The sequence below is a fragment of the Puntigrus tetrazona genome, chromosome 2 (assembly GCF_018831695.1).
Source record: "Puntigrus tetrazona isolate hp1 chromosome 2, ASM1883169v1, whole genome shotgun sequence".
NCBI classification, from domain to species: Eukaryota; Metazoa; Chordata; class Actinopteri; order Cypriniformes; family Cyprinidae; genus Puntigrus; species Puntigrus tetrazona.
This window is the reverse complement of record NC_056700.1, coordinates 3,457,849-3,482,082: the sequence shown is the minus strand read 5'-3', so window position 1 is coordinate 3,482,082 and position 24,234 is coordinate 3,457,849. Positions and strand designations below refer to the sequence as shown.

The following is a 24,234-nucleotide window of genomic DNA, read 5'->3' as shown; positions in this document are numbered from 1 at the left end:
GAGACTTTGAGTTTGCGGAGAAAACAACAAATGTTAGGTTGCAAAGTTAAACATTAAGAGAGTATGTTGTCAGTCTCATTTTATGAACTTCGCTTAAGCTTTCTTAAAGGGATAGTTTACCCCAAACATTTAATTCTGCAATTAACTACTCATCCTTTTGTCATTCCAAACCTATAAGATCTTTGTTCATCTTTGGAGCACAAATTAAGATATTTTTGATGAAATTTGTGTGCTTTCTAACCTTTTTTAACATAGACAGCAATGCAAATGACACATTTAAGAAAGGTATAATGACATTGTTAAATGTCATAGACTTATTTTAAGTCTATGACGCGCTGCAGGTGGATGATACGACTTTGAATCGTGGTCTGATGTTTGCACTGCTATTCGCGGATATAAAGCTAAAGCTCAGAATAATAAAAAATACATTTACATCATAACAATCGACTAATGAGCTTTGGTTGAAGGGAAAATAACCTGCAAAATACTGTTACAATTCTCCAGCAGATTTAAATGATTTTTTTGTCGAATATTAGTTTAGTAAATGATGGCCACCGTGTTGCTCATTTCTCTTCCTGGTATCCTCTAGTTAATGCAGAGCTTGGACGTGACATGAATTAAAAGCTGTAGTTAAAGTCATAGTTGCATATTAAATAATTAATAATTTTTTTTTTGTTATGATTCTACCCATTTGCCAGTGAAACCTGCTTTATAAGTGTATTTACTGTAAACACATCATGTTTGTTTTTGCACAAGAGATGAGTCAAAATGATTAACTGTCATACTGCTGCTCACATCTGGATTTAAACTAACCCCTAAACCTGAATATATAACTTTGGCATTCAACTTGATGTCTAATGTCAGATCTGGGTCCACGAAGCAAAAATGCCTTCAAATCAAAAGTCAACGAAAGAAGCGTATTTTTTATTTAATTTGGTTATAACATTAACAGCTAGAATTCTAATAACAGAGAGCAGGACATACAGTGCATCCTATGTGGTCAGTGAAAAAAGAAGCAACAACACATTCTGGTTGCTGGTAAAACAGTTACACAAAACAACAACACTCCTCACAAGTAATAATCTTTTGTCAGCAAATATATACTCTTGCTAATATATACATTACAGTAAAATAAATAGTCATAAAAAAAATCCAGAACTTCCAGAAATCCTTAAACACAGAACTAGTCCATACAAAACTTTGGATTTGAAGACCATGTTTAGAATACAAATTGAACTGCGTGGAAGCAAACAGTCGAAATTTAGATGCAGTGATGTACACATAAAAACATGAAGTATTGATTTTGTAGTTAGGGGCGGATCATTATGTTAAATAAAGCTTTGTGGAAAGCTGAATAGGGCATGTGCTTTGAAATGATCCCTGATTGATGAGAGATTAAATCAGTGTGAGATGGGCAAGAGGAAACTTGAGTTAATTTTCTTTGAGGAAAGATCTGTGAAAAGAACTTCTGCCAAAGAATTTTACAAGCTGGGGTTTTATCTCTGCCTTCTCACATTTCCTTGCAACATTAGGCCGACTAATAGTTAATCTCCTGTCTGTTTACTAGTTACACATATTTTTTAAATTGTAATATAACAATGGTACGTATTTTCTTCAGAAAGCTGTTTTTGATGCTATTTTGTCAAAATATAGCGTGGCTTTTAATAACACAATATGCATTTTAATTTTCATACATTACATATTTTATAATCTATTGTTCAAAAGGACTCACAAAAGTGTTAGAATATCTCTATTTGGTTAACGAACACACTCTCTATCAAGATTTCATTAGTAGAAAACTTCACATTTTAGTTCTTAACTATGCTTACACAGTGTCTTTCACAGAAAGAAGAAAACAAAGAGTCATGCACATATACAGACACATTTACATACAAGCACCAAGACACATACAGTAGATTTACACAGAGAAACACAAATGCACAAGCACAATATCTCTCATAAATATAACAACAAACCTGTTAATAGTTAGCAGCATTATAAATGAGGGTAGTTCATTTAGTTTCTGCACTGCTGCTAACTTTCATGTACAACCGGCTAGGGAAAGTTAGAATAACAATAATAATAATAAAAACATTAATTTTGGTCATGAATTCACATATGTTGGCTATTAAAGGCAAGTTTGAAAAATACTTGAGTGTGATCAAAAACTAAATTATTCATTTTGTCATAGCAGAAACAAAATCTATAATCAGGGTCCTTATAAAAATCAACAAAAATACTGTCAAAGGTGGGTGAGTTGAGAAAATATACCAGTCATGATACTGTGGCCTTGATAATTATTTTCAACAATTATATACTTGCACAGGAGACACTTAGCGAGTGTTAATTTTGGACCCTGCATGTACATTTATATTATTGATTTAGCAGTATTTTTTATCCAGTGACTTACAAATGAACAGTGTTTCAGCTACTGAATAAAGGTACAGTTACCTTTATATTTATTCTGAAATGTCGTGGACCTCTCTGTTTGTGGAACATCAATAATACTGTCACACACAAATAAGGCAAATGAATATTTCAAGATAGAAGTGCTCACATCTATTTATTTTAGCTTTAATAGATTATTGATCTTTGGGGAAAACTGGGTGCTTTCACACTTGCACAAATGGGTTAGTTTGAAGTCAGATTTCAGCTTGTTTGGATGATGTGAACACATTTTTTGGAATTCTGGTGGGTACTAGTCAATCGAACACAAGTCCACAACTTAAACTTACTGCAGATATGAATGCAATCGTCCTAAATCGCTTGAGTAAACCTCTGTTGATGGCATCAAAGTCAAATGATGTGCTTGTGTGTGCTCTGATCTAAAATAACGAACATAGATCAGCGGTTCATTCACTTTCCTGACAAGCAGGACACATCCCTATGTTTTAAAGCATGGATGCTGGTTTTGTACTGGTTTAAGCTGGTCATGTGACGGTCCTGAGCTGGTCCTGAGCAGAATCTAGCACATGACAAGCTAAGAACCAGCTTAAAACAGCTCATGACCAGCTAAGGACATTTTAAATAGGCAGCCATGCTTCGAAACATCAGCATTGGCTGTTTGTTTTTCCAATAGCAAGTAGATGTTGTTTGAAACCTTTGCAATACATTCGCACAGACAAGCGCAAGTGCCATTCTCCGTTGACCCTTCGGAAAGAAGCCCAGGATAAAAAAAATACCCAAAGTATAAAACTGAGTAGGTCGGTGCATTTTGCAGGCTTCTCCTGCATAACTCTTATCAAGTTTACCATGGTTCAGATCCAAAAACACAGTGTGAACACAACCCAGCAAGGTCAGGGAAAAGGAGAGTCAACTGGACCAACCAAACCAAGTGTAATAGCACTCTAAACTATATTATCTAGAAGAGGTTTTGATACTTTTCAAGAAAACAGTGACATATACACAACGCATGGACATTCACCTTAGATACAAGTGCATTCGTAACCTAATGTTAGTAACTTTTAATAAACTCAACCTAATACATAAGTTCAGTGTTTGGTTCAGAGACAACATGAAGTGTATTTTATGTTATAAAAGAACTGGTTAATCGTTTGTTTGCTGGAGATTAGGAATGTTGGAATGCACTTTGTATTAAAAAGATACAAATAGCTTCTTTAATGGTGTTAGTAGTAAGGCTATCATTAATAATGCAACTATCACCACATTTCAGAGGCGCTTGCGGGCAAACTCTAGCATTCAGTTTGTGCTACATTTGTTGTTACAGAGTTGTCCCATCTGAGTTTGCAGCCACGTGCCGACAAAACCTCTCCCTTTGAAAGGTTTCTGTTCTTTTCTTGGAGACACAATTGGTCAAGGTCCCAAGGGCCCGAGTCAGTAGTAATCTGATCCATCACTTATCCCCTCCTGTATCAGACTGGAAACGATAAGTCCCTTCCAGAGCTGAGCCACCAGCCTGTATTTGTCCTCAACAATGGAGAACAAAGCCCTTATGGGTTTTTCTTTGTGTCTGTTGAAACAGCTTTCTTTGATGGTGTTCTAGAATTACTTCACTGTATCTCTTTTTTGAGATTATCTTATTAGTGAAACCACAAACAACTCCACAAGTTTCGGACTGAAGGCTCTCGCGTGTTCACAACCTAAAAAATATGGTCCAATCTGGTTTTGGTTTTGGTGGTTTCTTACTTGCAAGTGTGGACATCATAAACTCGAGTACACTCCTGGCAACTCACGTAGCAGCACCAGTGAAAAATGCAGTGGCATTTCTCCTTGCGTTTCTCAGTTCGAGTGTTGTGGCCTCGACCGCAACAGAGCAAGTCGCAGCCATCAATGCCGTGTGATGTCAGATTACACATTCGGTCACGGGTGCCGAAGGAGCCGGTTTCCGGGTTGGGTTCGCAGAAGTTAGGCGAACTTTCGTAGTAGACCAGGTCAGTTTCGGTAGGGGGCTTGAAGAAGGTGTACTTCGGTCGTAAGGTTTCGACCCAGCCTCGTGATTCCCGATGTTTCTCAACCACCATTTCTGATGCGCTGTCATACTTGTCCTTCATGTAGTCGCCGATCACCCGAAAGTCAGGCTGCGACCACCAACAGGTTTTCACCTCACAGCTTCCCGAAAGGCCGTGACACTTACATTTCAGGTACATGTGGTCTGTTATTGACTAGGGAAGAAAGAACAACAGAATATTAATCTTGGAATATTAATATTAATTTCAGACGATAATACATTATTATACCATTTCAGATATTGTCTTTCATGTGTGTAATGTAGCTGTATGTGAATGCAAACAATGTGCAATACTGTAAAGTTGAAAGTGCACAAAAAGTCCTCAGCGTTATTCTGTGATAGCATTGCATGATTGCATAACAGTGCTTTGATGCAACCTGTGTTGTTAAAAGCGCTATATAAATAAAAATGATTGATTGATTGATTGATCATGCCCGCTTGACCCAACCTCAAACACTGTAGCTTGTTCATGTTGAAAAAAGACACTGTTAAAGTAAATTCACTTTATTTTCACTTCCGAAGGATTAGGCTGCACAGAAACAGTGGTTACCACAGCAGTACAACCCAAACATTTTTTGGGGTTTCCTGTCATTTTACTGACAGCTTCTGTAATCTCTGAGAGATCAGCACGGGATTCACAAACACTTGCTCAGTACCCCGTTGATTTGGACCACGTGGCTCCACTGAATTGCAACCTTTAAGTATGGCAATTAATAGATGTTTTATTTCTATAGAAAGTTAAAAAAAATGCCACTATGGATTTAAAAAAACTAAAATGTTTTTTGAGCTTGCATGCATGTAAACTTATTGTAGGAGACTACCAAAACAACATTACAGCTTTAAAATGGCACGGTAAAAGGACTTTTTTTTTTTTTCAGGCGCAATTCAACAAAGACAGCACTTAAGCATTTGGATGTTGCTCCATTGGTTTCATGGCATTTCTAACATTTTTAAATAGCACTAAGATATGTTTGTTCACATGCAGTATAGACCAACCTGAGCATAGACTACCTAATAATAATACAACAGAAAGCAAAATAAATTAAGCATTTTGGCTTTTTCAGTGGGAAAAATATGCTCACCACACGCCCAGCTTCGTTGTTGTGTCGATTCATAGCCGAGCGAGCGTCTGGACGATTCTCACGAGCATCTGCAAACTCTCGGGATACCATGCTGCCGAACTCCACATCCTCACTGCAGCCACCCCACTTCCAGCCCTCGCCCGGCGGTCCTTTCCTTCGTGTGTCACAGCCGCAGATGGTGACGGAGCCCTCAGAGCAAGCCCGCGTCACAGCGAACGCTACCCCCGCCGAAGCAATGGCATGGACAAATGCTGATTCTCGAGTGGCTATGGAAGTACACAGAAAAAACAAGCATTGTTACACTTGTTATACCTCAGAATGTCTGTTAACTGTTCTTGTATTATTGTTACCTTAAAAGTACTTAATTAAATATGTAGGTAAAAGCACTTCACTCAGTTTTCATTGTGGACATGGTATGCCATGAGTCAGGGAAGACCAAGCATATCTTTCCAGGTGAGGTAAATACAAGGCTGACAAGTCTATAATTAGAAAGACTTAATTAAGCAACTCTGAGGTGGGGAAATAGGCCTGTATTACTCATAGCTAAGACTCACTGTCGGATTGTGGTTGCAAGACCCAACGCGTTACTTTTGGAATTAATTTGAAGAATGAACAATGCAAGTTTAGGTTGATTATAATCTCCAAAATGATCCAACATTCTGTCTAACAGGGGATTTTGTGACGATTCTTGCTGACGAGGGCCCCCATACAAACTTAAAAGCGTTTTCCAACAGACAGCTAATGAGGTTGGTAATTTTGATAAATACTCTGTGGTCTTGTGCAGTCTTGCACTTGCAGGAGAGAGGAAACGGCTATGGAGACACTGTGAATCAAGTCTTCCTTTGTTGCAGGTTTCAACTGGTTCAAGAAATGAAGGCTAGAGATAATGATGTTGCAAAACTGGCCACAAGTTCTTTCTTATTCCACAATGCTAATTATAATGGCAAAAAGATTTGGTGCCTTTGGATTGAAATTACCATGATGTAGTGTTTCTTTGTTCTTGATTGCAAATATATTAAAACCTATATCAGTCGATGATTTCTCTCACACAAACATTGAGTAACTTCTGTTTCCATCAACTAAATCAAAGTTGGAGGTACGAAAAGTTGGGTCTGAAAGGGCCATTCAATTACCATTTAAAACCTACTGAGTGACCTGTGTTTTATGATCAGGAAGCCAATAAAATGTGGGTCAAATGCGGCTGGCTGACAATGACATGGCAGACTGGTCAGGGGAATAAAGGAGAGACAACGTTGGGGGGAAGTGGGGGCAGATTAATATCCAGAGGAAGAATGCATCAAAAATGGATAAATGGGAGATACGGAGACACTTTAGAGTAGGGGGTCTTTACCTGAGAAAAGAATGCAGGTGAAGCCAGATTAGACTGATTATTTGTGACAACAGTTCGCCCCTGCTGTCCACCTTCTGGCTAACTTTGCTGGACCCTCACATGGCAAGCGGTCCCTGTTACCTGCTGGGACCCTGAATCCCTCATTGTGCTGCCACTGTCACGGCGAATTACACACACAAAAGCCCCCCGATATTTTATATGAAATTTGCCCTTGCCAGTGATTAGTGGGGACCAAGTTAAGTCATAGCAACAGAGAACTATGCATTGGCCGGACCCCACTTGTCGGCAGACGGGGAAATCCCCATTGAAATGGTTTCATAAAACAATCTAAAGGGCGTGTGAATTGTGAAAGGAGCTTTCTCTCTGGCTTAATCTTATGGTCGCCCAGATATTGTGTGGTGAGTTGGGCCCAGCAGGAGGCGGGGCTAAGGTCCCACCATCAACTCCGTTTGCCACACCCCATTCTTTCTTTCTTGGGCAGAGTTAATGATATACTGGTGAGCAGACCTCCCCCGGCACAGTTAAACATGCATTTGATGAAAGGCACAGAGCTCTCAGTACATCCTAAATTGTAACAGTTTCTCCTTCTGAGGGCAGAGGTCATAACCTGGGTAGCCTGACCTCATGCAAAGTTGGTTTAGTTGAGGGTGTTAGCATTCAGAGTCATGGGATTCCTTTACTTCATTTTGTGGCGGTGGTCAACATGGTGGATGCCCCTGAGGAATTCCAATGAAAAGGCTTTTATTCACACCCAGATGAAATTTTATTGCTTGTTAAACGTCTGAGGAAATTGCCAGGAGTGGCTATTTCGAACAAATATCACAAAAAGCCCACAAAGTCTATGCCAGTTTTCAGTTTGAAGCTCTGATTTTAGTAACAACAGAGATCTTGAGTGACAGTAAGAAGTTAATTCTGGGCTCCTATTACAGCTCGCATGCGACTGGCAACGTTATCCGCTGAAGGTGTGTTCTGCAAACTCTTCTAGAACACCTGCACTGACTCTCCTTTCATCGCGGATTCCAGTGGGCCGTGTTTTGACACTTTGGTTAATGTAAATTAATGAGCGCTGATGCAGACGTAGCCTGAGGCAGCGCTGTGAAATAGATAGATGGGGATGAGACTGGAGAGGCGGTTTACTTTTGCAAAACAATGCGATACCGTAGGCAACACATACACAGAGGTACAAAACGTTCCATTTGCGAAGTGACCAATGAAGGCTGTCAAATGGTCAGTGACAGTATCAAAGTACATTCCATTAAAGCTGCGGAACTTTGGAAGAAAAATGTCTGTTTTCAGACAGGTTTCCAGAAGACAACCTATCATTAGTTGAGCCAATGTCAGGGCGATCGGGATGCCTTAACAAACAGAACGTCTTCTAACAGCCCCACAGGAACAGGAGAATACATTTCTGAATGCAGAGGAAGCATCATCCAAGTCTGCTGAAAGTGCCAGGGCAGATCTCAGACGGGCTGTGTGATTGTCAGTAACAAGCCTCTGAAGACCTATTAAAGATCAGCGCTCCATTCAGCCCGGCACAAAACAGAAGAGGAAACTGACGCGCATCCGTCTGCGCCGCAGACATTAACACCAGCGCACAATAGCGCTAGCTCCGCAAAAGTGACAGGGTTAGTCACAAAGAAGCGAAAGTGAGAGGTGCTCTTCTCTAAGCTCTGTGAAAAGCTTCTGAGCTCCGGAGCGGCCCTTAAACCGCCCCCCAACAAAGCACTTAATCTACCCGCTTTGACCTCTCACATTATTAAGAGCTTCAGAAGCTTTAATCCAATCAAAATGATTTACTAAAGCCACCCCTGGACCCCGATGACTGACCTGGTTCAAACCCCCATCACCCCTGTCCCTGACCAATCTCCCCTTCAATTTAGACCGGAGGAGGGGGAACTGCAGGGGATATGGAGAGGCTATTAACACTACAATGGAGAAGACCTGAGCAGTCCTCCCATCATCAGTGGCCCGCTTGGGCTCAAGCCCTCTCCATCAATGTAACAATTGCTTGAGAGTTTATTAAAAGCAATTGGCGCAGCTGACACCGCCTCCCGCCGTAGCCGGTTATCAGTATTCATCCCACCTTCGGCCCCTCGATGCTCTCTGGCTCCTCGTACACTGACTGGTCCAGCTTTAAATTGATATAACTTTTTTGGTAATGGGAAGGGTATAAAAGGAGCAACCGGAAGCCAAATGCTTATTAGATCATCTGCCAGACCAGTATCTATGGAGCAACAAACTGAAAAAACATATCTGTTCAGCTGTTTTAAATACGGAGTCATTTCTCCGAGCTACTCTTTACAAAATGTAGTGGTTTTAGGTGACAAAACGTCACTTTGCTTTTTGCAGTGTGTAAAATCAAAATCTGGCCTGAAATGTCTTTTGTTTTACATCAAAACTCAGAAAACTAATTCTTTATGGGTTCCACTTGGACTTCTATAGGTATTTCTAATGGGTTTTTCAAATTATGAGTAAAACATGGTTTGTGGTAAATATAACCTTTGCACTACAGAGTAAATTATACTTTATTTTTAAAAACACGTTGTAATAAGGAACTACATAAGAATATTTGGTCTGTGAGTGTAGTTTTGCTGTACGAGATTGACGTACCATTATTTAGTGTATTTATTTTCACCACAGACCAAATTTTACTAAAGAATTGGAACATAAAAACCCACGGGAAAGCCTCAAAGGAACCCATGGCAAAGGGTCTTCACGGCTGAAGTACTCTATTGGAAAGGATGATTAATTTAATGAAGCAGTTTATTTTTAAATCAGTAAAAACTGGTTCCCTGAAACATTTTGTGTCTTACTTTTGGATATGATAAAATTAATTAAAAATATAGAACAATACTTTCAGTATTAAAATCATACTTTTGTAAATATGGCTATTCATCACTTTTGACTAAGGTTTCATTATTGTAATATACATGAATGAAATCACACAATATAGTTATTATTGTTATATATATATGGTAACATTTAGCATAGAGATTACGTTTTGCTATTAACTAATGATTATTACTAGTATACTGGCTGTTTATTTCTACATATATTACCCTGGAGCACAAAACAAGTTTTAAGTAGCACCGGTATATTTGTAGCAATTGCCAAAAAACATTGTATGGGTCAAAATGATCAAATTCTTTCATGCCAAAAATCATTTGAATGTTAAGTAAAGATCATGTTCCATGAATATATTCTGTAATTTTCCTACTGTAAATATATTAAAACTCAACTTTTGATTTAGTAATATGCATTTTCAAGGCACAAGCATTTGCATCATTTTAAAGGTGATTTTTTTGCACCCTCAGATTCCAGATTTTCAAATAGTTGTATCTTGACCAAATATTGTCCCATATCCTAACAAACCTTACATCAAAGTAAAGCTTATTTATTCAGCTTATGATATATGAACGATGTATGAATCTCATTGACACTTATGACTGGTTTTGTGGTCCAGGGTCACATACACGTATTAACAAATGTTAGTGTCTTATTCTGCTAACTATTAATAAGCCGTAAATTATTTAGAGTTTGAGGCAGATGCCATAGTTAATAGTTAATATCGAGGATTTGTCCCGAAACTAAAGTGTGACCAAAATATTAGCCCACAAACAAATGCTACTGACTGTAACCGTATGTATCTTGTCAAGTTATGAGCAATAGCAGTAATGCATGCAGCAAAATACACATTTCTGTAATAAAGCAATCTAGTCAAGCAACAGTTGATCAGTACTTTCTGCTGAAAACGCCACCTCGCATTGTTAAATCTACATAACCCTATACTCTGCTGTGTTATGCACAGACTTGCGCCTTAGACAAGAATCCCAACTGATTAAAGAGCAAAACAACACATTCATAACTTCACCTTAGATAAACACACACGCTGGCAATGTAATCCGTTTGAGCGCGCGGTGAGGTATGTGTGTTAATGTGTGCGTGCTACACACACGCTGAGATACTTCTGAAATGCCTTTTAGGAACGTCAGCATTGCCTTTACTGTGTCGGGACAAACACAATGAGAAATGTGGGGATTCCCTTTGACAGAAACAAACAAAACACATCCCACCCACTTTACTCGCGTGCATCACTACATCTGTACAAACTGTCATAGTCCAGTGCACCTGACTAATGCCCATTGAGAGCGGGATTAGAGAGCAGCAAATAAATAATGTGCACAGAACAACAGAGTAATCTCGGTAATCAGAGCGGTGTGCAAACAGGGACTTTTGTTGTAATTGAGAAGTCATAATGTTACATAGTCGCTGAATACAAAGAAGCCCTGAGTGAAATATGATTTTCAAGTAGCTTTCATTATGGAGTGGATAAAGGCAGATCTCATTCCTGTTCTACCGTTTTAAAAATGTACTGAAATGCATAGGCAATGGATTTTGACCTCTGTAAGAATCAGCGAAATATTCAATCATTCTAGAATGATCGGGAAAAACAAGCTTTCACAATCATATTTCGGTAACACTTTAATTTACGGTTACACCTATTAGTTACTTATTTGCATGCATATTACTAGAACATTAGTCATTTATTAGTGTTAATTAAACACATATTATTCTACATCACTACCTTAATAACTATTAATGAGCAGAGAATGAATTTATTGAGGGAAAAGAGATAGTTTCCAAAATTTATTACCAAAATTATTCATTTTTCTTTAATGCTAAAAATCATACAAATAAAATGTAAAGATCGTGTTATATGAAAATATTTTGTAAATTTCCTACCGTAAATATATCAAACTTAATATTTGATTAGTAATATGCGTTGCTAAGGACTTCGTCTGGTCAAATGTAAAATTGATTTTCTCAATATTTAGATTTTTTTTCACTCAGATTTTAGATTTTCAAATAGTTGTATCTCTGTTAAATATTGTCCCGTCCTAACAAACCATACATCAAAAACTTTATTCAGCTTTTTGAAAAATTGACACTTATGACTATATGGTTCGGGATTATTTCCTATTGATTCTCTAGGCCTACCTTTATCCAGCACCGGTCCAAAGATGGCCAGGTTGTCATTAATAGTGGTACAGTTCCATCTGCGTCCACGGAACTGATGCTGACACTCCTGGATGCCGATCTTCACCCCCTCTGCCACGCTAGGCATGATTTCCACATAGTTGCGGCAGAAGCGGAGCTGTTTGGGTACCAGGCCGGGGATTGAGCTGCACAGGATGGGCTGAGTACCCAGTGAAGTGTACTGGTGTCCCACGGCCAGAGACCTGCAGAGGAACACACGGAGGTAAGCACTTCGTTCTGCCGTCCTTTTCTGCGTGTGCATACCGTCGTAATTACAGTATCGCTTATTTAAATGAGCAGTTCTCACAATTAACAATTGAGATCGGTGCTTAGAAATAACATATTAATGCCTTATTCTGCACGGTCATGTTTTAGATTCCTTAATGGGATGCAGTCCCTAAAATTAGTTGCCTAAAAAAAAAGTTTTTGAACAGTAATACTCTTCTGTTCACCAAGCCTGCATTTATTTGATTCAAAATATAGCAAAAGCACCAATATTACTATTTAAAGGGTCACATGATCCTTCAGAAATATTTGCAATATGCTGTTTTGCTGCTCAAGTAGCATTTATTATTATTATTATTATTATTATTATTATTATCTATCGTCAATATATTTTTATTCTTTACATTTTTTTCAGGATTCTTTGATGAATATAAAGATCCATTCCAAAGCTGGTGGGTGGGTGGGAATGTGGTATTCAACATAATAATAATAATTATAATAATAATAATAAATGTTTTTGAGAAGCACATCAGAATGACTTCTGAAGGAGCAGGTGACTTGATATGTTACTTTTGGATCAAATAAATGCAGGCTTAGTGAGAAGAAGAGACTTCTTTAAGAAACATTAAGCATTTTTTCACTGGTAGTGTACCTTACTAATTATTAATATGCAGCAAATTAGGAGATTATTGATTGCATGCAGTCGCCTTTTATCTCTTAATACTTGTTTTGGGGTACATCCACTAAGTACGCATACTCAAGAATTAAGCATTTATCACATGCCAAACTAAAATATGAATGTTTTCAAACTGGTCAGTCCACCAGAATGAAGTCCACAGATACAGAGCCAAGTCAATAAGTAAATGCAACACATAATGAAAAACAATGCTAACGAAACAACTGGTTTCGAGCAGAATTCACGCTAGTCTCTGCCTGTTCACGAGGGTTTGCTGCTGGATCTGTTCATGGTTTAAATCAAGTCAGTTTTATTTCTGTAGCGCTTTCATACGATGCAAATTGTGTAAATGGGGACACACAAGAAGATAACATGGAGACAGTTCGGATTCTGCTGTAAAGACACTAGCGCCATTATTCAGCTCAAGTCAGTTCAGAGTTGGCTGAGCTCAGATGCTGCGCGATGAGTCATATTTCAGTCGTCGTCACGGTTTCTCAATTTATTAAGCACAATCGTCTGTGATATGTGCCCGCTGGTTATGCTTACCAAGGTATTCTCGCTGGTTTAGCTAGTTAAGAGGCCTGTTGAGGCTAGATCCGAACCAGAACATTTGATGCTCGCGTCTTCAGCCAGGGTCCAAAACAAGCTTAATTTAGCTCGAAGCGCCGACCCTCCTTTAATAACTACTCCCATTTACAGCATTATCGCGGGCGTAGCATGCGCAGGTTAGCTGAAAAAGCCAGCGTAATTGGAACAATTACAGGATCAGAGTGTAACGTGCGTGGATGGACTCCAGGTCCTGGATCGAGGAGATCAATGCGACGCTTGTAAATTCGCAGAAGGTGCTTGTGTTTGAACCCGTCGCGGGCACTGAAGATCTCTGGCTTCGTGGGAGGGGCTCAGATAAAGCCGTAACACATTGCTAAGCGGTAAACAAACATGAAAGCCCCAGCCGAGACAGGAGAGGTATACTGATCAAGGATTCACAGAACGGGACGGGCACCTTGTCATTAAGGGCCACGACACCCTTAAACTGGCCAAAAGTGAAATAGGTCTGTGGCTTGCTGTAATGACACGGTGCGCACTGGTCTGGCGGAGCATCAGAGGACGCCTGACTCACGTTGGTTTGAACTCGACCGTTCTTTGATGACACACGGCTCAGATGCGACTCGTGTGCCGACACGCTTCTCACTTACAACTCAGAGTTTCCATTGCAATGTTGTGGAAAGTTTGTCAGTTCGTCAGTCGCTACCATAGGGGTTTTTGCTACTGTTTTCTACTCAGTTGTCATCAAATTCAAATATAACGCACGGTCTGTATCCGAACGCTGCCTTTGATACGACAAATTAAAACAAGACTTCAAGCGCTGTATGTGATGTGATAACAACTCGTGTTGAGAACAGGACACATCTCATTATAACACCTCTGGTGATTTCAAAAACCACTACATTTTAGATCAAAACAAAACTCAATAGCGAAGCGCGGGAAGCGAATGCCTCAACTCTATTAATGAAAATGAGCACAGCACCAACAACCTTAAGCAACTGTTTTCCATTAAAGAAATGTTTCATTTTATTTACTTACACAAATGGTGTAATAACAAGGAATTAGATCATCGCTATATGTTAATCATGACTGAATTATCATCCTTTCCTATCAAAATGATTGCTTTGTATGTGAATTTAAACTGATCTGAATTTTTTATGACAGACACAAATTTCAGAGGTAGTGTGTAAACGTGATTGACACAACGTGAGGTCGAATTAATTTTTTTACGTGCAAAAAATTCAGAATAAAATTTTGAACTCAGTGTGCAATTGTTACGCTGCGGCCATTTGTAAATTTTATGCGTCTGGCTTCCGGTGTCATTGGCTTGCAACTATTTTTAGTTGCAAAAAAGCAACTTGTTTAGCTGACTGATGTTGAAAATTGGTGCGTCTTATTATGGCGTCTGCTTCTACTTAAAAAAAAATAGTTGGGATTGGATCTTCATATGGTTTATATTGGCTTTTCACATCCCTACAAAGGATAAAAATAATGCTTATAATTTGTTACAGGCTACATTATTTAATTTATTTGAACAGTTCAATTTATTTTATTGTAACAGTTTGGGTATGGCGGCTCGATTAATTGTATTTTAATCGTGATTTCTGCTTCTCTTGATTAATTAAACATCATCTGTGATAGTTAGCATTCACATTTTTCTTTTTAATTTGGCATTTGTGTTTTTAAGAATGCTTTCACATGCTGTCATGGTTGCGGTTGCCAGTTGTCAAGAGTTGAAATCCTCCAGTCAGAGCTTTTTCTTTGATTAATGCATTCTGCGCCAGTGGTTTACTTAACCTGGCAACCGTGCGCATGGGCTTTCTCTACATTATGTAGAGAAACTGTAAAAATCATGCGCTTCTTGTGGCTTATATGAATTATTCTCATGGGTTTCATAGACGAGGCTTAGCCTAAGCCAGGATTATGCCATAGTTCAATTAGGACATTTAAGCATATTTTATAAACATGCCTTAGAGAAAAACATTACTGGTGTGCATCTTAAGACAAAACAAAGGCACTGACATTTCTTTCAGTTGAAACTGTTCATATTTACATTTTAGTCTAGGACTAGGCTTAGGCCTTGTCTGTGAAACCTGGGGTATGTTATTATATTATGTATATTTAGTGCTGTCATACGATTAATCATGATTAATTGCATCCAAAATAAACGTTTGTTTACATAATGTGCATACTGTATATATTTATTTTGAATATAAAAATACATGTATATATATTTTTTAAAAGTCTATGTATTTACAGGTATATGTATATTAATATAATTTCTATTTTTTCGAAATATATTTATATTTAATATATAAGCGTGACATATTTTTAGTTCTTAGTTATGTACACGTATGTGTGTTCATATATATATATATATATATATATATATATATATATATATATATATATATATGCATAATAAATGCAATACGCAACAATCACGTAAAGAAAAACTTTTATTTCGAATGTGATTAATTACAGCACTTATTATATTATATTACATTATATTGTATTATATTATATTATTTAACAAAGTAGCCTAAATGTTTTCAGCCCTAACTGTGTGTATTAATTCTTAACATGTTTATTGAATATTTCCAGTTAAAATGAACAAGACGTGTCTATAAAGGTGTGAGCGGTCTCAATTAGCTGTGTGTGTTGACCTGTGTTATGAGCTGATTACTAACCACTACAAGAGGGCCCCTGGGTGACCCCTGACCGGCAGTGATTAGACCTGAAGGGCTCTCTCAATGACAAAGACGACGACACTCCCTCATCAGCTGATGCGCCACCAACCGGTTCCTATACCTGCCGCATTCCACAACACTTCCTCTCCTGCATTGTTCTGAAGGAACAGGAAGTTATGGATCTGTGCTTGTAAAGGCCACGAACGCTGACTTAGATCAACCACGCTGCGTGGACCGCATGCGACTTCATTGTGCGCGACTGTGGATTTCTTAAAAGAGCAAACGTAGTACTCGAAATCAAGAAATGTGAAAGAAGTATGCGTATTAAGTCTTGCTTGCCATTCTCCCGCACGGCGTACTCTTTGATGTCAGTTCTATGACTGCTCTCGTCTAAACTGACTTCAATAGGTTACGCTTTGTATAAGTTGATCCATGGCATTATTTTACAGTGAGTCAGGTCTTTTTACATCTTTCTCGGTAAGGAGCTTAATCTGAATTTCACTTTAAAGTCTAAGGGAGCCCAGAACAAGAGGGAACTTGAATGAAACTGGCCCGAGAGAAGATCCAAACCTCATCTAGCAGGGTGTAGCGAAACTATGAGGATTTGTTCACAGAGTAATTCCTATTACAATTTGACCTTTTCTTAAACCTTTGTCAGTCCTTCGCCTCAGGGGCCAAGTAGCCTCTCAAACCAATGGCACGGGACGTTTACGTCCCCCGCCCGCCCCGTCTGTCTCACGCTGATGCATGCATTTCTTTTACATGCATACAAATACACAACCAACCCTCGGTGCTACCCAAGGGCAGAACAGGCCGGGGGGACGTGGCCAAGAATGCCGGAATTGAAGTTTAAATATCAGTCAAGACTTCAGTCAAATACAGAAAAAGCACGAAAGCGGAGCTATCATTGATAAAGGTGGGACGATTAAGGCAGCGTCAAAACTTTTCAATACATGTCATTGGGCTAAATATACTTCAGAGATCAATATGAGGCACATTTATCTGCAATTTAATGCACAAAAAAATGCATTCGTATTCAAAAATGGGTGCCAATTGTACCTTTGTATTGGAAGTGGACTAAATTAATTTTATTTTACCAATAATTACACACGGGGATTACTGAGTATAGATGTAAAACTCTTGCAATTCATTTTGATAGCTTTTAAAATGTTATACATTCAGTATTACTCATGCAGTATTTACTCAGCATGGTTTTGCTATTAATATTTAGGCACTAAAACGGTCCAGTAGTTTAATATTCAAACTCATTTTTATGTTGAACACAAGCAGCACCCTCAAATGAAACAATGGCACAAGTTGCACAAAATCCCACCGAGGTTGCATTTAACCCGAAATCAAAGGATTGGTGTGTTTTTTTCCATTACCGTGATAATTACCATTATAATTACAATTATTCTCAATAATGGTGACTCTACATCTTCTTACTGCAATAGAACAACGACTGCATTGTAATACATTATATTAATAATAAACAGTACAACAAATCATTGTAAATGCATTGAGCTGTAAATAAGAGAGGCTGCGTTACAATTATTGTACAATTATCAATTATCTTGATTAGGCCACTGAAAAGTGTCTGCAGGTAATGCACGCATTAATATAAAGTCAATGTACGCAGACACTGCTGTTTTATGGCTCCTCCATTAGATTTACAGCTAGAACCATTGCTTCTACCGTTTCACTTTTTTTTTTAAGCTGGCAAGCGGTTTGTGGGTAAAGATGCCGTCAAGCGTGGACAGCCCTCAGGTATACTGCAGTCAAGTCTAAAGTGATAATTAATAGGCTCTGCTGACGGCTAGAATCACCACCTCATACTTTGGTATTGTACTTTGCCAGAAGCTGATGAATTTGAGACGTCACCAGCGCTGAGTGAGGCGAACAGGTGTTTCAGTGACATGTCCTCATGCTCAGCTGTCTTGGGCGTGTGTCTGCCCCGTCACGATATCGAGATTACCATCATTTAGTAAGAGCAGAGGACCTCTAAAAACAAATAAAAGCGCATCGGGCCCAAACCAATTCATTGACAATTTCTCCAAACAATCACGGGGGATGCAACCAAATGCAACTCAAGCATTCATACTGTTTCCCTAGTTTGCATCAGGCGTGTGCAACTCGATCTTTAAACCAAGCCGTTCGTATTTTAGCGATATCCCAAACGAAAGGACGACCGGCTGATATCCACCCTCCACCCCTGGCAGAACAGTACCGTCTTTACCTCCCCGAAATCTCCTAAAGCCGGGTAATTAAAAGACAAAAGGACAGAAATGAACATTCCCGCTGCTCTGCCGTCTTAGATATATTTGCTCACTTTTCATCTGAAGTGTATCCAGTCTAGGTTTTAATGCATATTTCAGCAAGCCCAAGCAAGCGCGCCTCTGAATTACCACTTTACTTGTAGGCCCCGGGGCCACAGAGCCGACTTTGACATCAAGAGAGAAGTGTTTGGGAGAAGGAATGTGCGGCAAGCTTTCACCTCCAGGTATTTATCTTTTAAGGTGGAGCACGGGGGTGGAGGTGCGCTCAGGCAACGCTATGTCATGAAGCCATGAACCTGGCCCACATCAAACCTCCTTCTCCGTGATACAAAGCAAAGCGTAGCGTTCGGTTCGGCGTTATCCGGCGGTGTGTGTGTAGATACACCTGCTCTGTCCAGGTCTGCTCTTCTCGGACACTAGGAGGGTAACATATCACGTAACTCTCAGCTGGAGCACCAACGATTATATATATATATATATATATTGATATTTATATATATATATTAGGGGAACTAACTGTGACATGTTTCTTGGGGAAAATAAAGAGCAATCTGTCTGAGCAAAAAACGAATGGAAGATACTTCGATGACTTTGCTTATGCCTGAAGCTGATTTTTTCCAAGAGGCATTGACACAGTTGGGTCTTTTCGTACAAAGCGAGGCTCTACATTTCTCTTAAAACCCCAAAAATCAAACAAACAGCACAGACTGATTTAGGTCAAACGTGACACTTTCTGATACTCCCAACTTCTCACATTTTACCATGAAGCTGAACTGAAAAAAAAAGAAGCTGTGTACAGCTCGACAGCTGTATTGATGGTTAGCTCTACGCTTCATTGTTTTTGTAGCTTTTAATATGGATTGTTATTAGCGTGCGCACCCCCGATCACCCCTGAACGCTTTAGCATCACTTTTAAAAAGAGTGTTTTTAGTTAAACGATATACTTAGAAGGAAAATGTTTAATTGAGAACACAATCTAATGTTTTCAGAAACCTGATTGCATGCTATTTATAATCAAATGCAAACCTAATCAAAGGTTACATTTTATATTAGTTGAATTTGAGTGTTTCGGCCCAGATTAAGTTCTTTACGTGTAATTTCATGATTACTTTTCAAGTGCTGAAAGTACTGGTGGAGTGAAATATACTTTAATGTAATTTCTGCCGAAACGTGCCTGTATTTAAACGTATTCGCAATTACACAATCATTATGACAAAGCTGTAATGCGTTCATTTTTAACAAATGATAACCAAATACTTTACGTATGCTTTGGTATACATTTAATTTAGTATTAAAAACATTATCAATGTTTTACAAAACGTAGTCAAGAAAGTGTGTTTAAAGAGTGGGCTTTTATTTCATTCACATGATCTGCAAGTGTACGCTTTTTTTTTTTCTTTCTAAATTTGATTTGAAGTACATAACAAGCGCACGTTCAGTACAATAAAGCATGCATCTTTTTCCCACAAGGGTTGGCGGCCCATAATAAGCGACAGAAGTTTCTGGATGCTGTTCTGTGAACCGGCGTTGTGAATGAGAAGGAAAGCACAGCTTTTAAAATCTCAAGAGGGTCAGACAGACAACAATTAACCAAAAAGAGCGGCCTGGACTGTGACTAATGACCTACTCAATTACAGCTTTTACAACCACTGAGAAAACTCTGCTTTATTGTCTTGCCTCCCTGAAACAATCATCTTTTAGGTGTGCGAGCGAAATGCTTTCAGAGAACACCTTGAACATTTGCTGGGAGTCAGTCAGGAACTGTACCTTTTAGCACAAGCCCGAGGTTATTTTAAGACGATATCTGTAATTAAACGCGTGGAAATTATTTGATTTGATCGAACGTGCTCTCAAATAATTTAACAATCGTCTAGAAGCATTTAAAATCATGTTGTCGCCGCATTTCACCATAGAAGAAGTCCTTCAGGCCTGTTTACAATACAGGGATCGAAAGCATATGATAATATCGCTGAATATACCGCAAGCCTTATTTAAACGATTTCCGACTTTTATCCCCGAGTAACGAAATTGAACAGATTTAACAAACTGAAGTGAGACATCAACTGATCTATTACAAATAACGTGCAACACGACGTGGCTTTTATTGAAAGACCGTCGGGTTAAATGTCATAAAAATATGCCATAAAACATATCCGCGACAAAAAGTCAGCGTCGGAATCACTGGGAGATTTAGCTTTTGCGCTTTTGCACTCATAATCTTAAAGAAAAAAATGAAAATTCTAATTAATAAATTTAGCACGACTTAGCTTATGCGCAGAATTATAATAAAAATGCATCTTGCGGTTTACTTGAGGAACTAAACGACTGACAGGTGCACGATAGACAGACAGATAGATAGATAGATAGACAGATAGATAGATAGATAGATAGATAGATAGATAGATAGATAGATAGATAGATATATAGATAGATAGATAGATAGATCGCGTCACCCATCATCATATCAATATCGGTATAAGTTACAAGTGACGTCACAGATATTTTCAATCCCCTAAATCATTGTCAAGTTGAAAAGCTTGTCATTTAGGCTTTCTAGACCGGCAAACGCGTCGTTTTTTTCACATTGGAAAGGTTAAAAGAGTCACAGAACTTACCACCATATCGGGTAACTTCCCATGACACGCGTGAGCCCACAAAAAAGAAACAGGAAACATCCAAGGTATATCATCCTTTAAAAAAAGTTAGGCTTAAACGGACACGCACACACACACACGCACGCACGCACGCACGCACTCTCGCACACACACGCGCGCACATACACGCACGCACGCAGGCACGCACACGCTCTCGCCCGCGCGTGTCGATGAGAAAACGCGAAGGTGATGATGAGCGATATTTCTCTCCGATAATCCTACGGCGTTGTCCCGCGCGCGCTCGCGAGGCGCACGTTAAAGAGAGCGGCTCCGCGTCCGGACCCAATCACAGGCTCTTGCCACAGGCCAAATTCAGATGATGGAGTCACCCAGTCAGCCTGAACCGCGAACGCTCGGGACGCGCAACTGTTTTAATAGTTATTGGGACATGAGAGGCTTCGCGTGTTATATATATAAGGTTGTCTGAGGGCGGGTGGGGACCCTGTGGATTGGGTAGCTATAACAACCTGTCCGGATTTCACCCCCGGTTTAAAGCCCTCATATGCAAAAATTAAAACGTGCGAATTGCTTGCTTGCCTTGTGTTAGTTTTTCCTGCGCTGTTGCTTGCTTCGAACGATCAAGCTGTTTTTTGTTAGCCGATAAAAAAAAAAGAAATAAAATAAAAAAAAAAATAATTATATATATATATATATATATATATATATATATATATATATATATATATATATATATATATATATATATATATATATATGTCAAGCTAATAAATCATAATTTGCTTCCAAATGCATTTTGCAATATCAAAGCCTATTTTAACGCGGATCAAATTGCTCGGGATAAAATCGATACGTCTGTATTAACCGAAAAGGGTACGTTAAGATCACGCGTTTGATCTAAATTAGCTGTTGATAACATAAATGCAATTGCAACCTACGTTGCAGTATAAGCTGTGATGCATTTCCCCCGAATGGGAAACTTTCCTCTTTTATATGCAGACGTTGCAATGTCCCTACAGGTTTCACCGAAGCGCGCGCGCGCTCTGTCTCGTCCTCTGATCCTCCGCACACCTGCTCGCACGCGGCTCTCCTTTAAGGAAACGCGTCCAGATCTAAAGGATAAGCTCGCGTCGCGCAAAGAGAGCGAACGACCGAACGAATCTCACGTTCTCCCCCATCACGAAGCCTTAACGTGTAATGACTAACTCGCAGATCTAATCGGAGAATTCTTTCCGACTATTAAATAACTATCGATCAGCTGTTACTCAAAACTGCATATTTCTTAGGACACTGATGACAAATGCCCCTGTGGGCCTACACAGGCTACACAGGCTCACTTTTTTTTTTTTTTTTTTTTTTTTTTTTTTTTTTACAAAGGTCATAGAGACTTGTTTTTGTATGTGTTCGACCCGATTGCAGTTTTACCAATTTATTGACGCTTTTGCAAAACATTAGTTCAAGGCCTGCTTGTCAGGATGATATTTTAATCCATCCGTTCATTTTCTCACGCGTTCTTTATTAGATGCACAGGACTGCGTTCACGCGCATTTCTGATTCATACGTCTCCATCTAGCGGCGATTATCCCCAGCAAACTTTCTTTTTAAGAAGCAAACTTTTGCACACGGCGAGCAGCGTTCGTAAGCATCAAAAGTAATTTCTTCCACAACCTCGATTCTCCGCCAGAAGCTTGCATCTTCTCGTTCCAGTCAGCTCCTGGCAAACCCGTGCCCTCTCCTGGAAAACAAACGTTATTAAAAACGCATCGGTTATAACACGTCGCAACGAGATTTACGTGCTCGTCCCCGACGCTTCACAAAAGCTCCCGACAGATTCCTGAATTAATTAGTAAGCTGAAGAATCGTGTTTGTCGTGGAGAATGCCTTGAGATACGAGTTGTGAAATATCTCTTCCTGACAAATCAGCTTCCTGGTATGACGGGCGTTTATTGCCATTATTTCAGAAACTAGTGGTTTCTGGAAGTTATTCTGAATGCCTCTGTGTTGTAATAAGTGACTGTGCCGAATGAGAAAATTAACTTTTGGATTAGATATTAAAGGTACGGTTCACACTAAAATAATATTGCATTTTCAAACGTCAAATAATTCATATTTACATATTTACTGACGTTTAAGATACACAGGTTTCTATTCAAAACACAAAAAAGGTAAAAAATGCATGCATTTAAAATACATTTTTTTCATAGTAGCTCAAATAACATGACATAACATTGTTAGACTGGCAGTATGCAACCATATTTTGGTTAACTAGGTCTGCGAAAAACTAATGAAAATCTAGACTTAAATTTACTGAACTACTTCTGTGATTTAAGGGGCAACGAAATACAGAACACATTGAGGCCTGGTTTGAGAGTAAGTGCTTAAAAAGGAGGATATAAACTGGATTTTGAAGGGGTTATTTATTAATCCAACAAATTGCATTATATTAATATGTTAATAAACCTTTACATCAATTCTGTGATAAGGGACAGTTGCAACATACTCTGTGATAAAACGTGCATAGCTTTAACTCTCTCTTTAACAGCCAGGTTTAAAATATATGAATGAATAATGGTTCACAAAAAGCACAATTAAGCACAGTCAAATGTACAATCTAACGTAAAAGTAATATCTTTAGTTGGACTTCAGCACAATTAAAGTGCATTAAGTACAAAATTAGCTGTTCGGGTTTAGCATACTTGAAATATAGCAGTTTAGTGTACTAACAGATTTTTTGTATTAAGTACATAAATATGTAAATGTATTTGTAGTTTACTTAGCATGAAATAAATGTATTTAAAATACATATTTATTTTTCACCAGGGAAGGCAAACTTAATTTCTTTATCTGCGCAATCACCATTAGTCCATGTATTTTTTTTTCATAATAAACGCACTCTTTTTACACGCAGACACTTATTCATAGGATGTTGGGAGGTGTTTTAGTACACAGTATCAGTTTTAGCCGATTTTTGAGTTCTCTCAACTTCTTGTTTTAAGTTTGTCTAACAAACGTTGAGTGACGTAAAGTGCTTTCATTATGAAAACAAAAAAAGCACATGAACATGGATTAGTGGTTTTTTTTTTTTTTTTTTTATCACAGCGTGCGTACTGTACATGATATAGAGAGTGTTTTTGCTTTTTATTTCTGGAAAAGAGACGGCAGAGGTGTGAGTCGAGGCGTTTTTTCCAGCCGTTGTAATCATGGCCTCCCAGACAGAGTCCGAGTCGGCACCGAAAACATACTCAAATGACACGAACAACGTCAGCCACGA

General features: G+C 38.8%; 1 protein-coding gene across 1 annotated transcript; it reads right to left on the bottom strand.

Annotated features, from left to right (window-relative positions):
• Positions 1-903: 903 nt before the first annotated feature.
• On the bottom strand, positions 904-21,356 carry wnt3a (wingless-type MMTV integration site family, member 3A). The gene is made up of 4 exons (XM_043254097.1): positions 20,967-21,356; positions 11,900-12,141; positions 5,551-5,816; positions 904-4,622 (listed from the first exon to the last, which is right to left on the bottom strand). Exons 1-4 carry the CDS (start codon positions 21,038-21,040, stop codon positions 4,143-4,145), a joined length of 1,062 nt encoding a protein of 353 aa, XP_043110032.1. The 5' UTR covers positions 21,041-21,356; the 3' UTR covers positions 904-4,142.
• Between the last annotated feature and the right edge of the window lie 2,878 nt (positions 21,357-24,234).

Coding starts and splice junctions, on each gene's coding strand:
- wnt3a (XM_043254097.1), bottom strand. CDS start 21,040: ATGATATACCTTGGATGTTTCCTGTTTCTTTTTTGTGGGCTCACGCGT. Junction 5,817..11,899: donor TGGACCGGTGCTGGATAAAG/GTAGGCCTAGAG, acceptor GTACTTCCATAG/CCACTCGAGAATCAGCATTT. Junction 4,623..5,550: donor ACAACGAAGCTGGGCGTGTG/GTGAGCATATTT, acceptor TTTCTTCCCTAG/TCAATAACAGACCACATGTA.